This window comes from Crocodylus porosus, unplaced genomic scaffold (assembly GCF_001723895.1).
Source record: "Crocodylus porosus isolate Cpor-Errol unplaced genomic scaffold, CroPor_comp1, whole genome shotgun sequence".
NCBI classification, from domain to species: domain Eukaryota; kingdom Metazoa; phylum Chordata; order Crocodylia; family Crocodylidae; genus Crocodylus; species Crocodylus porosus.
In genome coordinates, this window is record NW_017728907.1 from 22418880 (window position 1) to 22434313 (window position 15434).

Here is a 15434-nt window from a genome sequence, read left to right on the forward strand (position 1 = left end):
GGGAGAAAGGTAGGTAGTATACTGAGATGAGCTAAGCTTCTCTTGGACATTTCTACCATGTTGACCTTGTGGCCAGTAAGGAAAGGATGGAAGAGCAAGTTCTAAGAGCTCTAAATGCACATTCCCAGTAATGAGAATACTATTCTCTTGAGATAAAAAGTTGGGAGCAAATTATGAGAGTAACCAAGAACCTGTAGGGGCTATAGACCCAGGGCGTGTTTTAAAAAACTGTAAATGTGGCTTTGAATCTCCTACCTTTTGGATGCCAGTTTTTTAAAGTAGAATGATCTTTTAAAGGGTTTCCTTTTTATTTCACCAATACACATTTACGGCCATAACTCTGTAAAAAAACCTGTTTTCTGATGTTTAAAAAAATCCTATTTTAAAACCTATGTTTGGGAATCACTTGATGACATTTTTATTTGCATTATTGATTTGGAAGTGGAGTATGTTTATCTTAACATTTGTCAAGGATGCTTTTCCCCCCCACAAGAATCTAAGCATTTTCTGTCTTTTCATAGCTTGAAAACAAATTGCCAACGAACTCCAAACTTGATTAACTGTGCTGTTACCATTAGGACCCTGTGTGTCTTCGTATCTGAAACGTTGACCCATGCGTCATAACTTCTTGAGTATGTTGCCTGTTTGCATGTGTTCTGTAAAGTACAATGTACATTTACTGAGTCGGGTACATAAACATAACTGTATTTCAACATAATTAGGATCAACACTAAAAATCTTTAAGGAATTTCCTTAGAAGAAAAGGAAGTTTGGAAACATTACCTCCCAAGTCTCAGGTTGCTGGAATTTGTCTTAAAAACACCTTGTATCTAACATTACTTTTAAGCAAAGTTTCGAGAAACATCACTGTCCTGCCATCAGATCAGTGTATTGTCACAATGATCTGTTTTGAATGGTTGTCAGTTCTAAAGTCTTTAACATAGTGAGGTGTCATTTTTGTCCCCTTACTTCTCCTGGTGAGACTGCTTTACACAGCTAACGTCTCACTGGAGTCACTCTGATTTGATTACTCAAAGAAGTCTACACAAGTGGATAATAGAAGTGTAGCTATCCCTCCCCCTTGCCGCTCCTCTCTCTTTGTCTCTTTTAGTTAAGGAAGGGGAGGGAAAAACCACCACATTTCTATTTTGGCACCTGATATCTACCAGGCAACTATGATAAACTCTGAGGCTTATCGCAACTGTGGACGGTCTCTAGGCACCGAAGGGTTATTTTACAGTAACTTTATATAATAGAGCTTAGAAAGGGAGAGTTTAAGTTCATAAGCATAAACAGGAAAACCTTACATCACAGCACAGTGTGTGGTGGGGGAGGAGTCTCTGTCTGTCTCTGCACTGCACTCCCAGCTCTTTGTAGTCATGAATTGACTGCAGAAGCTAAGCAACAGAAGCAGAGTGCTGTCTACTCTGCTGGGAAAGTGTGAGAGGATTGTAAAAGCTAGTTGCTTCAAAGCAGGATCCACCATGCTCCGTCCATGTAGAGAAGAGGAAACTGAGAATGAAATTGTTTTGGAAAGTTAAAATGGTAACTAGAGCTTCCTTATTTCTCTACAGACTTTCTAGCTAGAGAATCCCTGTACCGTAGCTGGGCTGTATTCTTTTTTGAGTGAATCCGGCAAGCCTGAACCATATTTGCGTGCAGCTTTTCTGTGCTCCTGCTGTCTTCTGAGCGCCACTTTGAAAGTCTTTCTCATCGTTATGCTTCATTACCTCTGATGAGTGTTACTGCTATGAAAATGTTTATCTACAAAAGTATTGGACTTTGTGTGTGTATCTAATGTGGGGGCAGTGGAGGAAAGGATTTGGGAGAGGGAGCGGAAGTTAACTGAAACCTTTTAGATTAATTCAGGATTTCTTTTCTGGCTCAGCTATGATAGCTTGGTTTTTTTTGTTTTTATTTATTTGGGATTGGGGGGAGGGCTTAGTTTGAGGAATGTAAAATGGAGAATCATTTTATTAAGTGTTTTAATTAAAGTTTGAGTCTCTTCTTTTGCTTTCTAATATTTATAACTTTAAGACTTCAACCTATAAAGTTTTGTAGCTGAATATTAATCCCCCCCCCACCAGCGCTTTAGCTCTCTCACGTCAAGAGAAATAAAGAATGACTGTACTTTAAATACTTATAAGTTTCAAAGTTATTCAAGAGTTTTTAAAAGCACAGCTCCTTCCATACATGAAAAACCAAGGAGATTAATTGCTTTAAAAGGGGGGAGGGGAAAGTTCACTAATCAAGACCAAACTATTTCTCTGAGAAAAGACTTTATAAAACTATTTCAAATATGTGCAAGTCTAGGAAAAATAACTGAATGGAAAGTCAGGGTATCCTGATACCACAGGAAAGGACAGCTTGCCAAGAATATCTCAACCTACTGTTAGTGTCCATCGAGAAGTGCCTTGTATTGCTCTGATTGTTATATTTACTTTGTACAGCCTATCTTCTGCTCTGAGCACTGCATTAAGCAGTGTAGCAGCTGGAATAGATTGTGGTTAGCAGAGGAAGGGGGAGAAATACCATTTTTATCCTTTTCTCTTTCTTTTTTCCCTTCTATGGCAGAGCTCTATTCAGGACTGGGGTGAAGAGGTAGAGGAAGGAGCTGTTTACAATGTCACCCTCAAAAGAGTGCAGATTCAACAGGCTGCCAATAAAGGAGCAAGATGGCTAGGGGTGAGTAAAACCGGTACAGTGGCACCTTGAAAGATTGCTTGTGGACTTTGGAGCTCTGGCCCAGTGAGCTGAATTCCAAAGCAACAGTTATGCTATTAACTTTTAGCAAAGGCTGGTTTTAGCATTAAAAAATAACTTCGGAATCTGCACTGCCTGACCCAGGTTTATGGCTCAACTCTTGGTCTTCTGAAAGATGCATAAAACTGGGTTTTGATCATTTGAGGCCATGGATCTCATGGCACTTACTGCAAGACTTGTGATTTTTAAGCCAAAGCCTAATTCTGAAAACTGTTCTATATCAGAAGCATAACAACCAGGGTCTACGTTCTGGGTAGCAGAGCAGGAGTGGCAGCAGGACCTAGTTGCAGCAGCTGGACTGGTAACTACCACACCACAGCTGCCATTCTTGCATCTCCTCTAGGTGGAATGGATTGTTTCACTTCAAAGATAGGTTTGCTTCAGGGGGGCCCGAAAACAAGCCCTGTATGTATGGTCTAATTCTGTAAGTGGCTGGAGGACTCTGAACTATCAGCTGAGGATTTGGCCAAATGAAATCAAACGGAATAAATCCACTGAAGTCAATGAAACTATGGCAGTTTATACAACTTGAAGATCTGACGTATATTTTTTGTATGTGTACATTTTTTCAGGATGGAAGGTATGAAATAAATGGTGGGTCTGATTTATTTATATGTTTGGATAACATCTCACCTCCATGTAAGGTCAATAATTTAGAGACTCTCACCTTGAGATTTAAATCAAAAAGAGTTCTTGTCAAAGTACCACAACATAAAGCAATATGCAGCCAGGCTGAAAACAGAGTCAGGATAGATAAGCAAACTTTGTCCTGCACAAAGATAATGCTCAGAATTTCCCCTTTCCATATTTCCAAGAAGTACATAGAGTCCTAAGCAGAACAGATTATTTCAAATCTGCTTCCGTGATGAGTGGCAGATTTCCCATCTCTGCCTCCTGTTTTTAGCAGGGTAAGGGAAAAATGTTTGCGAAATTTGCAGGAGATCAACAGTACATTCATATGGTGGTTTTGCCAGAGGTCAGAACCATTCTGAGTGACCCTGTCTTATAAATGTGATTCAAAAAAATTCAAAACCTTTCACATTTTAGTGGTGATGACTATTAAACAGTCTCTTTTGACATTAAATCCGGGTGGGAGATCTCAGTCCTCTTAATGGACTCTTGTCCATATTACAGGGATCTCTTTCACAATTGGCATTAGGTGGTATATTTCTTCTGGGTTTTAGCTAGAGTCCAAGTACTGTAAGGTGTGCAAAGTGAGCTATCCTTTTATTGTTATATCTCATCCCACCAGGTCAAAACTGAAGCATATTTGTGGGAAGAGAGACTGTATGCCAGAAGTCTGCACCAGTTTTGTGTATAAATGGATGACTACAGTCTCTTGGGCTTACAAACTGGCATCTTTCATGTGCATTAATCACTCGTGTCAGTTTTAAAATAACCAAAAATTGTAACTTTCTTTTCCCCGTTAAGAACTTTGAAACCTACATTATTTTAAACTCTTTTGGTGCATGGGAACTGATCCTGTTTTAGTTATTGATTTCAGTGTGTTTCCATGGTCAATAAACAGCCTTAATTCAGAGCATTATTTATTAATATGCATCCCATCAGCAATTCTGTCTTACAAAGCAGAGCTGGTTTTTACAGTTGTCAGAGGGTTTTTTCTGAACTTCTAAATTAGGAGCTGATGTGTTTCATTACCTGGATATTATAACCTTCCAGTGCTCTGTAGTTCCTAATGCTATATAAAATCAGTTACCACCAGTAGTCAGTGAGTTTCCCAGTGTTGTGTTGTCTTTCTTTCTAAAGTTAACATAAGTCTTGCTTGGGTTGCAGATTCAGGGTTAAATTGAAGGCAGTGGGAGTAAGACATACATGTCCAACAGGCTTTGTAACAAATACACTAATTTTTTTTTGACTGTATATTTTCCTAAAAAATAGGAAGTGTTAAGTATCTAGGTTACTTCCAGTGTGCACATCCTTCATGGGTCCCCATAGCCCTTAATCTTGTAGTTTACAGCTTCAGCAAAAGTTTTCTTTTGACTTGAAAGCCCTGTTTTATTGTGTTTGGTTTTTAAATATCCTGTGCAGCATCCATAAGTTTTCATAAAAGTGAAGATTTGACCCAGTGACCCCAAAGCGGGTGCTCTCAGTGATGCTACATGTGTAAATGCTTTGTAATTCTTTCAGATGAAGGATAGTAGGTATCAACGTAAATTTATATACTATGTCTGACATAACTCCATGTATTTCATACTGAAAATTTCATATGAATCGTATTAAAGGAAGAATAAAAATCCTGCTTATTTCAAACATGATAGATTTCTACACTTACCACACAGTGGGCACGTCTACGCAAGACGCTACTGTACAGTCATTACTATGCATTTATTTAGTACTTGTACAAATTGCTGATTTGAGTACTTGTTTAAACAAGTACTAAATAAATGCGCAGTAATATGAGTTACTGTGCAGTAGTACCATCAAATGCCTTTTTTGTGATGCTAGTATGCATCATGTTTTTTTGTCATTCAAAGCTACTGCGCAGTAGAATTGGGCTACTGCGCAGTCAGCATCTTGTATAGACATGCCTAGTAGTACTGTGTTGACAAGCTTGAACTTTTGGGCAAATGTCTGCTTATTGTAAGCGTGCAACCATCAACAGAGTGAGTCCATAAATTAATTTAGTCCATTCTAGCCATGTCTACATGAGATACTGTGCAGGAGCTTATGACTACTGTGGAGTAGCATTTCAGGAAGCATGATGCGATGCTACTGCATAGCAGTCAGAAACTACTGCGCAGTTAGTGTCATGAAACAGCTGACTTCTTGGCCTTATAAAAGCAAAGGTTTGCCAAAATGCTTGAAACATAAACCTTTTTGAAAATAGGAGGCTTGTACATTAGCATCAAACTCCTTAGTTTTTTTAGCCATAGACCATACGTAGTAAAGTATCCTTCATACAAGGATATGAAGAGATATCATGTGAACCTTCCCAAGATTATAAGTTTTATCTATCAGATTTTGTTTTAGATGCTACTATGATGTCTTTTACTTTTTAAATTATTGATATTATTATAGCACTTCAGTGCTGTAGTCATGTACCATGAAACCACTGTGATAGACACTGGACAAACACAAACATATAGTCCTGATCAAAAAGAGCTTACACTTTAAGCATAAGACAAGAGACAACAGATGGATGCGGACATTCTGGAGAGCACAAGGCAACAATGAGACAGTATTGGTCAGCATGATAAGCAGTTGTCTCAGCCAGCAGGAACCTAACTAAAAAACTATTTTCAAGAGTTTTTTGGACATAGCAAAGGAAAGATTTTGAAGAGGACCTTGAAGGGGGTAGTGGTGGTCCTTCTGTGAATGTTTATGGAGAGTTTTCCCAAGCTAGAGGAGGCAAATGGAGAGAGGTACAAAGATGCTCATTTGAAAATTTAAGACGTGGGTGACTGAGGCTGCCATCGTGAGCCAGATGGAGGTCAGAATCAATGTGAGAAATGATAGGCAGGGTGGGGATATGCACAAAGGGTGTTGAAATTGAAATACAAGTAGCTTATCTTTGGTATGACACAGGGTGAGAGGTACAGTAAAAGCATAGAGTAGGAGAATGAGATATGAAGTGGCATCCTAAATGGATGCAAGTAGGGAAAAATGGTACTTATCGAGGCCAGATAAAAAGGCATTGTAGTAATTAGGATACAAGATTATGAAAACTTGATTTTGAGTTTCACCTGTGTGGATGGATAGGAAAAGACGTATCTTACAATCTTTTGGCAATAGAAATCTTGGCAATATCTACAGTTTGTACTAGATGTGAGGATCAAGCAAGAGGACTGAGTCAAGATACTCCCCAGGCCTGAATGATAGCATGGATGATGAAGGTATCCATGGTGTTCATAGTGATTAAGAAAGGCAAGTAATGTGAAATGCTTTGGAATTGGAAATTAAGAAGGGTTGTCTTATTTGGAGTGGATGGCTGTCCACAAGGAGACATTGAAAGGTCAGGATTTTTTGTTCTGATGGAAATTTTTTGTTCTGATGGATCGGGAGTAGAGAAATAGATCTGTGAGTCATCATCTTAGACGTGATAGTTGAATTTGAGTTTGTGGGTGCAGCTACCAAGAGAAAAGCATGAGAAAAGAGAAGAGGATCAGGGGCAGATTTGGGAGGTAGAAAAAAGCAGAAGAAAGGATTATGGAAACCAAGTAAAGGCATGATTTCCAGAAGAACAGTGCGGTGCTAGATACAGTTGATGTATCAAGGAAGATGAGGATGGCTTGCTGGTTTTGAGCTTTAGCTAAGAAGGGGTTGTAAGAGACTGTGTGGTGGAAACAGTTTCAGTGAACGGCAGTAGATGGTGGTAGCTTGATTGGAGGACATTTAAAATGAAATTAGTGGAGATGAATTCCAGGCAGTTATTGTAACCAGCATGTCCAGTGAGCTGAAATGAAATGAAAAAGCCAAGGAGGTGGGATACTAGCTGGAGAGACAAGTGAGGTCAAGAATGGGATTGAGATGGGAAGAACCAAAGATATTCATAGGTGTGATAGTTGACAGTCTTTTTCATCCAGCGACTGAACCAACAAGAGATGATGCTACCTGAAGCTTGCTTTTAGGAAGTACTGAGGACATTATAGGAAATGACCTTGATTCGAGTGATCATACGTTGATTCTATTTAATTTAAATGGAAGGACAGACAAAAATAGGACTGTACCAAAGAGTTTTTTTGTTTTTAAAAGATAAAATGATAAGCTAGGAGAAGTTTTAGGTGGAGTCAGTTGAAATTAGAAGCTCAGTTGGTGGAATGTAGAGAAAACTTGGAATTTCTTTGTGTAAGAAGTAAAAAACCCCCCACAAACTACCTGGTACTTGTATCTGTAATGAAGAGGAAGAAGTTATAGAAAAGGCCCCATATTAACCCGCTGAAGAAGGATATTAGGGGTAAGGTGAGAAGCTACAAAAAATGGAAAAAAATATACTATCCATCAAAGGGAGCTATGGTTTGAAGGTCAGGAAGTGTAGGGATAGAGTGGGTATTGCCTGCAGTTGACCTTGTAAAGGAAATCAAAACCAATAGTAAAAACTTTTTAAAGAGAAAAATTGTGGCTGCTATGTAGTAAAAGAGGAATAGAAATTATAGGTAATTTACATATGGCCCCAAATTGTAAGTGAATGTTTTGCTACAATTTTTAATAAAAAAGATGAAATAAGAAAGCTGTGCTATTGTGCTAATGCACAGTAGAACTAGTTTACCGTGCATTAGTATCACTTAGAAGGCCTATGCTGGTGCTGCTGTGCAGTAGCACCAATTACTGAGCATTTAGTTAGTACCTGGATTTGGTGCATTAATGCATGTGTAGATGTGCCCACTGAGAGACTAAAAACAGATTTCCGGTATGAGATGGGATCTTATCAGATAAAAACAGAAGAGAGGGAGAAATATATGGTCGCATTAGCCGACTGCAGCATGACTGGGCCAACAGTGTTATGGGGCTGTGAAAAAGGCAAATGTAGTTCCTTGGTATATGAAGCAAGGTATTTGCAGGAGAAACTGTAAGTATTAACACTGTTATAGAAAGTCCTGGTGGGATCTCATTGGAAATAATATATACAACTCTGGTCACCCATGCTCCAGAGAGATGAAATTAAATGGGAACAAGTGTAGAGAAAGATAGCAGGGAGAATGGAGAACCTGATATATGAGAAACTAAAAGAGCATGGTTTGTGTAGCCTAACAATATGGAAGCTGAGAGGAGTTCTAATTGTTTTCCATATATACATCAAGGGATAAAACCAAGGGTTGAGAAGAGAGCTATTTAAGATATGGGACAGTGTTGGCACAAGAATAAATGAGAATAACTTCCCTATTAATGCATTTAAGATGGGAATTATAAGAATGTTTTTAACTGTCAGTGCAGTGAAGTTCTGGAACATCCTTCATATTGAATTAGTGGCGGCAAATACCTAAAAAGCTTGATCATTTAAAAAAAAAATTATATAAGTGGTTGCCCATAATAGCAGGGGATTGTGCTGGCCAAAACAAGGACCAAGTAGGTCACTTCTAGTTCTATTATTCCTAAGCCAAATGAAGACACAATGTCAATGAAATGTGCAACTAAGAAGTTAGGTGAATTATCAACATTATTATGAGAGTATTTGAGAATAGGGGGATAGAAAGAGAGAGTGAAACAATGATTAGAAACAGAAACAAGACCTGGCAGGGGGCCAGGTGCAGAGACCATCTTAAACAAAAGGATTCAATTTCTGTGAGAGCCAGGAATTGAAGAAATTGTTGTGTTCCAGTTTAGAACAGTGGTTTTGGACTGGTTAGGCAAACATGATAACCGCTGCATTTCAAAATGAGGTGTGAAGATGCTGTAGATGTCTCAGATATTTTAAAATATGGGTAAGGTATTCCAGAGACAGCAAGAGCAGAGCAAGTGTAAAGGTAGATGGGTATGGGTGTGAGACTAGGAATGCTAGCCAGAAAGAGCAGGGGATGGCCAGAAAGGATGTGCAACATGGATACGGCGGGAGGGCAGAACAGAATTGGGCATATACCACTAAAGATGAGGAGGAGGTAGTTGAGGAGAGTGTGGATATGGATATTTGGGCTCTGCTAGTGGGAAGAGTGAGGAAGAGAAGCAAGTGGGTTGTGAGGGTAATGAGGGATGAGAGATGTCTATCACCTTTTTCTACCCTGTAGCTAAATGGCTAAGGTACTTACCTTGGATTGATAGAGGACCTGGGTTCTAGGCCCTCTTCCCACCCAGAGGGAACCTCAGTTTGGGTCTCTCTGATTTCTTAGTGCAGCACTAAAATGATCATGCCATAGGTGTGCCATTATCCAAACCCTTATTTAGTGTTCCTTAGGAAGCTGGACTGCTACTCCTTGCCTTTAATACAGTTTTTGGAAAAAATGGATTGAGGGCAGGACAGAAGGGAAGTTTCTTCTGCAGTGGGGGCATGGGCTTAAGCTCCCGTCTCCAGGCCAGCATGGTCTTCACTGAGCCATACATCTTCTGCTCTCACTTATTCTCCAGACCTTCTGGGCTTACTTATCTCTATCTTATGGCTGCCCAGGGGCCTGGCTTCAAAAGGAGCACTGGAGACAGTCTTGGATAATATCTGACCTGTGGCATGGTGGTTAGTTGGCTGTCCTTAAGATACAGGTTCAAAACTTCTCTGGGTGTGGGTGTCCTAGAGCCCTGGTCCTCTGCCTTACCAGGTGGGTGCCTTAGCTAGTAGGGGCAAAGATACAATTGTGCTCTTCCCACTCACTTTGTTTTCACTGCACATTCCCAGTCTACATATGTGCACCATTTTTATGTGCACAGGCTTTTCTGCCTGCTGTGACCAGGAATAGGTTTCCTACTTGTGCATAAGCAGCATTTTTGGCACTTATATAACAAGAAATGCCATGTAGATGTTCAAATCTGGACACTTAGATGACCAGAAAAGGAATAAAATAGCACCTCTAATTTGTTTTGTTTCATCCTGCCATGGAAGGAGCAAGACAGCTGGGCATTGGCATTCAAAGAAGGATACCTTCAGGCAGGAGCAGCTACAACACTTTGTCGTGGTCTTCCAGGGAGTGAGGAAGAATGAAGTCAGATACTGCCCTGGAATGGAAGTATCTTGCTTTGGGTGTGCAGCCTGGTGTGGCAAACACTCCCAGGTACTTGTAGGAGAGATTAGTCATGTGAAGCTCTTTGCCTGCACCTTGCTAAGCTTTGTGACAACCATGGAGTCATGTTTTTTGATTTCTTGGTGGGTGGCGGACCCTAGTATACTTAGTGTACTCTTAACAGATCATTTTTGCATGTTATGATGGTAGGAAGTTCTGTACACTTGACCATTGAGATTGAGTGCAATGTCCCATTCTGTAGAATTCAGCTTGTTTTACAACATTTATTTTCAAAATGCAAGGTTTAGAGATATAGCTCTTTCTTTCTTCCTTTTTTCCCCCTGTTCTTTCTTTTTTTCCTGGCCATGGCTTTTTTGGCCAGAAGGCTCATTTTTACAGGTGTTTTTATTTCAAGTCAGTGCGTCTCAAGGCCTCTTTGATATTGTTGGATTATGTATGCGGTTGAATGTACTTTTTGATCATAGCCTAAACATGAAATGAAGATTACTTATAGTGGGAGGGTAATTTAATTACAGGCCTAGACACTTTCAGTTTTGTGTTGGTTTTGAACAGTTTTGGAGCATCATATTTACCAAATACTGTCAGTGACAAACATATCATTTCTGAGAAGCTTGTGTTTCCTTTCATGCATAAAAATGCTGGATATGACAGTGTGCTTAATTGGAACAGTAACGTTTTGTTTCAGGTGCAGCTCTGTCCATTTGTGCCCATTAACCCCCTCTTTGGTGCCTTTAAAACCATCTTGAAAGATAAGTCTGAATTGTTATCTTGCCAGCCTCTGCCTTTGAGGGGTGGATTAACATTTAAATGATGTTTGAAGTCATCTAACTTTAGGAACACCCAGAGCTTCATTTCTCCTGAGCACAGGCTCCTTCTGAGCCCATCCTTATCCTCTGATAGACTCTTCCAGGCAGTTCCAAGATTTCCTTTCATCTTCTACCCACTCTAAAGTCTGGGATTTTCTTGTTGAGAGCAGCTTCCTAGCCCACCCAGCAGGCCAGGGCTTAGCACAGTAAACCATGCACTGCTTCGCCGCATGCTGTTTTGTCCCTGGCTTATTACTTGCTGCATCTGGGTCACTTCTGAGTGAGCCAGAATCATCGGTATCAGATTCCTGCAGTCTGTCTCTGCTGCCCAGTTGAAGGCAGAAGCTGGAGGGTGTAGTTCTGATGGTGATTTGGCAAAACTGACAAAATAGTTCCCATGGAGCTGACAGGCAGTATCCCAATGGAAATCAGGCTAGATTCCAGCCTATAGTGAGAGAAATAGTTCCCGACTTCTGGTCCAAATAGGCATGTTGAGAATGGAAAAGAAAGGAGTAGGAGGGATTGGGGCTCTTTGATTGATTTTATTTTTTAATTGAAAAGTTTTAGTCTGAAAAGTTTTAGTCTGAAAAGTTTTAATCTGAAAAGTGAAGTTAAGAAAGATAATCAGAAGGACTGGAACTCCGGTTGGTGCCCTCGGGATGCTTTGTTATCCTCTGAAAATAAACTGCTTCTGTGGGACTGAAGTTGAGTTCTTTCCACCAGATTTTCAAGTTGGGTGTGTGATGGCAGGCACTCAGGGTGTCTTTACATATGCTCTGGGATGGAGGTGGGGGCGCTTTAATTACATTGACTCCAAGAACTGCTCTAATTAAAGCGTCTTCAGTGTCACACATGTTCAACGTCCTGCACTTCAAAATGGTGGTGGTGGCGGGAGCACTTTAACTAAAGCTTGTCTGATCAGCTTTAATTAAAGCACCCCGTTGCCATTTTGAAGTGCAGGGACGGTGAATACACGTGATGTGGAGGCTGTTGGAGTGTGATAATTAGCTCGTTCTAGCAGACTCCATTGAGTCTGCTTCTGCATGTGCTAATTAGCACGTGTTGGAGCAAATGTCCGGCATGTGTGTAAGTGTCCCTAAATCCATATTTGGGGGATCTAAACAGATATAAATGTTCAGAGGTAGTGGGCTCCTTTAGATTATTTTGAAGTCATTAGAAGCTGGGATTGCTCAGAACATCTACAGATTAGATTGCAGAGTAAGGTGCCTAAATCTAGATTTATGTGCCCAACTTTAGGCATCCAGGTTTGAAAATTTGGCCATTTCATTTATATATTACATTAACTTGTCTATGTAAGGAAGAGTCCATTATATTTTTCCACTGCTGCCAATTGAATCCATTGTGAACCCTAACTTTGTGGTGTAACCCTAAGTTAGATCAGCTAACTGCCAGTAGTAGTTTAGATACCATGTAATGTAAACATGTTCAGAGAATGTCTAATTGGTCTTCTGATGATCAGCCTATGCTAGATCTCCAAACGTAGCTATTATGGTTGGTAGAGCTTAACCACTGTTTTCAATAGAGGGAAACATTTGCAATATTTTTCTCATCCAGAAAGTCTAACATTCTTTAGCATTGAAATGAGAAGCAAAGTTGCCAACCTTGTTGCCAGCATGGTAACCAAGCAGCAGCATCATGGCATGGTATCAGCATGGTCAGATCCTGCAGACTCCAGACTAACCAGGGTTGGCAGGGATTGGAGAAGTGACTCATAGTCTAATTAATATTTTGGGCTAGGGGCCTTGCATGGCCATACACGATAGGGAGCTAAGCAGGAAGTCCCCCTCCAGGTATCACAGTTAGGGCTATGATGCTCAACCTCACACAGTCACTGCAGTCCCTGTGCTGTGAGCACAGGAACTGCTCTTTCCTGTCTCTTCCTCTCTCTCCAGTTCGAAGAGCTAACCATGAAAAAAGAGGCAAGGAGGCCTTGCAATAGAAAATGAATATCTTGCCACCACCTAGAATGCTCACTCCATACATTTCCTTTCAAGTTGTCCTTATTTATTCTTGCAGCAATGGTTCCTGTAAAGAATCAAATTAAAGGTCAGGTTGGTAGTATGATTTGAGAGAATTAATTGTGGCATACTTTAGACCCAGCTCTGTGCCATACCATGCAAGACGATAGTAACTATGCAAGACCATAGTAACACCTTGCTTCATACTTGAACTCCACTTGGAATCTTTCTTAAGTGGTCTATAGTTTAATCTACCAACAGTATCTTTTGCATGTGGTATGAGGTTCTTGCCTCCCTATAGTGTTTTTGTCAAGTGGTCTTAAGTAACAGTTGTGTAGTTGTTAACATAATCTAATTGTATCCTGTTTTTTTCTTAAGATGAGATAAACTGAAGAAAAAAATTAATTCACTCAGAAAGGAAATTACCATTTTCTTTCAGAATGTTATAAGATTTAGGTCACTGTTCGGTTTAAGAAATGTTGGCAAGCAGCGCAGTTATGTGTCATCAGCAAGCCTAAGAGAAACTTCATATGAGCTGGATTGAGACACTGTAAAGAGAAAAGCCCTGGAGAAACTATTAGTTTACAGTTTGGTTATGAGGTCTTCATTTTAAAAATAGATTGTAATACTGTGAGTATGTAAAATGCCTTTGGCTTGAAAATGTGGCCTTTGAAAAGTTAATTAAAGATAAGAGTAACAACCTGTAAATTACAGGTTTTAAACTTTACTTTTAGTATTAGTTATTTAGAAATCTGCCAATTAAATATCAAACGAGAAGGAAACTTTCTAATAGTCTGCAAATGAGAGGGAAGATATAAGTAATCTGCCTATATCAATCAGCAAATATTACAGAATAGCTTGTTACAGTCATCAGAAGAGTAGTGTAGTTTGTAAATCACTAACTTTACTCAAACTCTGCTTCTAACTCAGAACATCAGAAGGTTTCAAGTGGATCCAAAATATTACATCTGTCAGGGATCAGTTAAAGACAATGGACAAAGTTTCTTTTGGTTTAAGTAGGCAGAATCAGGCCTATGGGCTAGGGACAGAAGTTAAACATAAACCAGCTTAAGTGATCCAGAACTGGTTTAAAACTGTAACAGAACAGAAGTTCAGTGCGCACACACTGCTTTCAAAATTGCCAAAACCAGTTTAAGATAAATCTGATTGGATGTAGTATCAGACTTAACTGATTTATGTTAAAGCAATTTATGGAACTTCTGTCCCAGATCATGGTGTCTACCCCTTGGATAGACAGACACCAAGTTACTATTGTGGGTTTACATAACACCTTTTGTAAAACTCAGAAACTTCACAGAAATAGATAAATGCTCCTAATCCATATAATATCTTGTGAAGTCATTATTCTGTTTTTGCTTATTCTCAGGCAGACTCATCTTGAAATTTGTGAGAGCGTTGCCCAAGTAATGCTAAGAAAAATATTCAGTAAGAGAAGTAACTGGCCAGTTTTATGCTTTGGGTAGTAGCAGTACCCTCCTACATTGTGCACGTTGTGTTCCACCACTGCTGCTGTGTCCTCACCACTGCTTGACATGGAGCCACTGCAGGAAAGAGCAGGGTGCCAGGGAGGAAGAGGGGTGCTGATGGGAGGGTGAGTCACCTGCCTAGCTCCATTCTGATACAACCCCCCCCGCCCCCCTCCCCCTGAGGCAGTGCTCAGGGCTTGTAACCCATTGTTATGCTGCTATAGTAAGAAATGGATTTGGACCATGCAAATCAAAAGCAATGGTGAGAAAAATCATTTTACCCATGGCCCAAATGAATCCATAACTGGGGATGGAGCATGGCTGCTACTTAGCACAGAACAACATAATAAATAAAACTAACAATTTAAAGACTGGAAGAAAAGTGAATATGTTCAAGAAATAAGGTTCTGGCATTGTTATAATCTCTTTCATTCAGATGGTTTCCATAGCACTACCGTATATTTTTGCGGGACAGAAAAATAGTGTCATGGGATGCAAATGTTTTATAAGCATATAATTGGGTTGGTTTCATAATTTGTCAGTGTCATGTGGGATAGAATAAGTTTCAGGAAAGGGGGAGAGAGGAGAAAGAAGTACTTTTGGGGCCCCTGTTTAAAAAAGAAAGGTAGTTCTTTGAAATGGCTCATGTATTACAAATGTTAGAATAAATTCTGTTGGAGATGGTTTTGTTGTCAAAGGTGCATGGTTACACTATTTATTCATGACTGTATTTTATCAAAATGAGTACCTCCATATATATGGCATATACCTGGAAAA

The 15434-nt window shown here is 39.8% G+C and overlaps 1 protein-coding gene across 2 annotated transcripts in view; it reads left to right on the top strand.

Annotated features, from left to right (window-relative positions):
• Positions 1–1358: 1358 nt before the first annotated feature.
• The window catches only part of RGL1 (ral guanine nucleotide dissociation stimulator like 1), a 109440-nt gene continuing 95364 nt past the window's right edge, over positions 1359–15434 (top strand). For both annotated transcript variants that reach the window (XM_019530973.1, XM_019530975.1), the window contains exons 1-2: positions 1359–1545; positions 2575–2685. In XM_019530973.1, the coding sequence (XP_019386518.1) occupies positions 1519–1545; positions 2575–2685 (138 nt within the window). In that variant the 5' untranslated portion in view covers positions 1359–1518. The remainder of the gene's footprint in view (positions 1546–2574; positions 2686–15434) is intronic.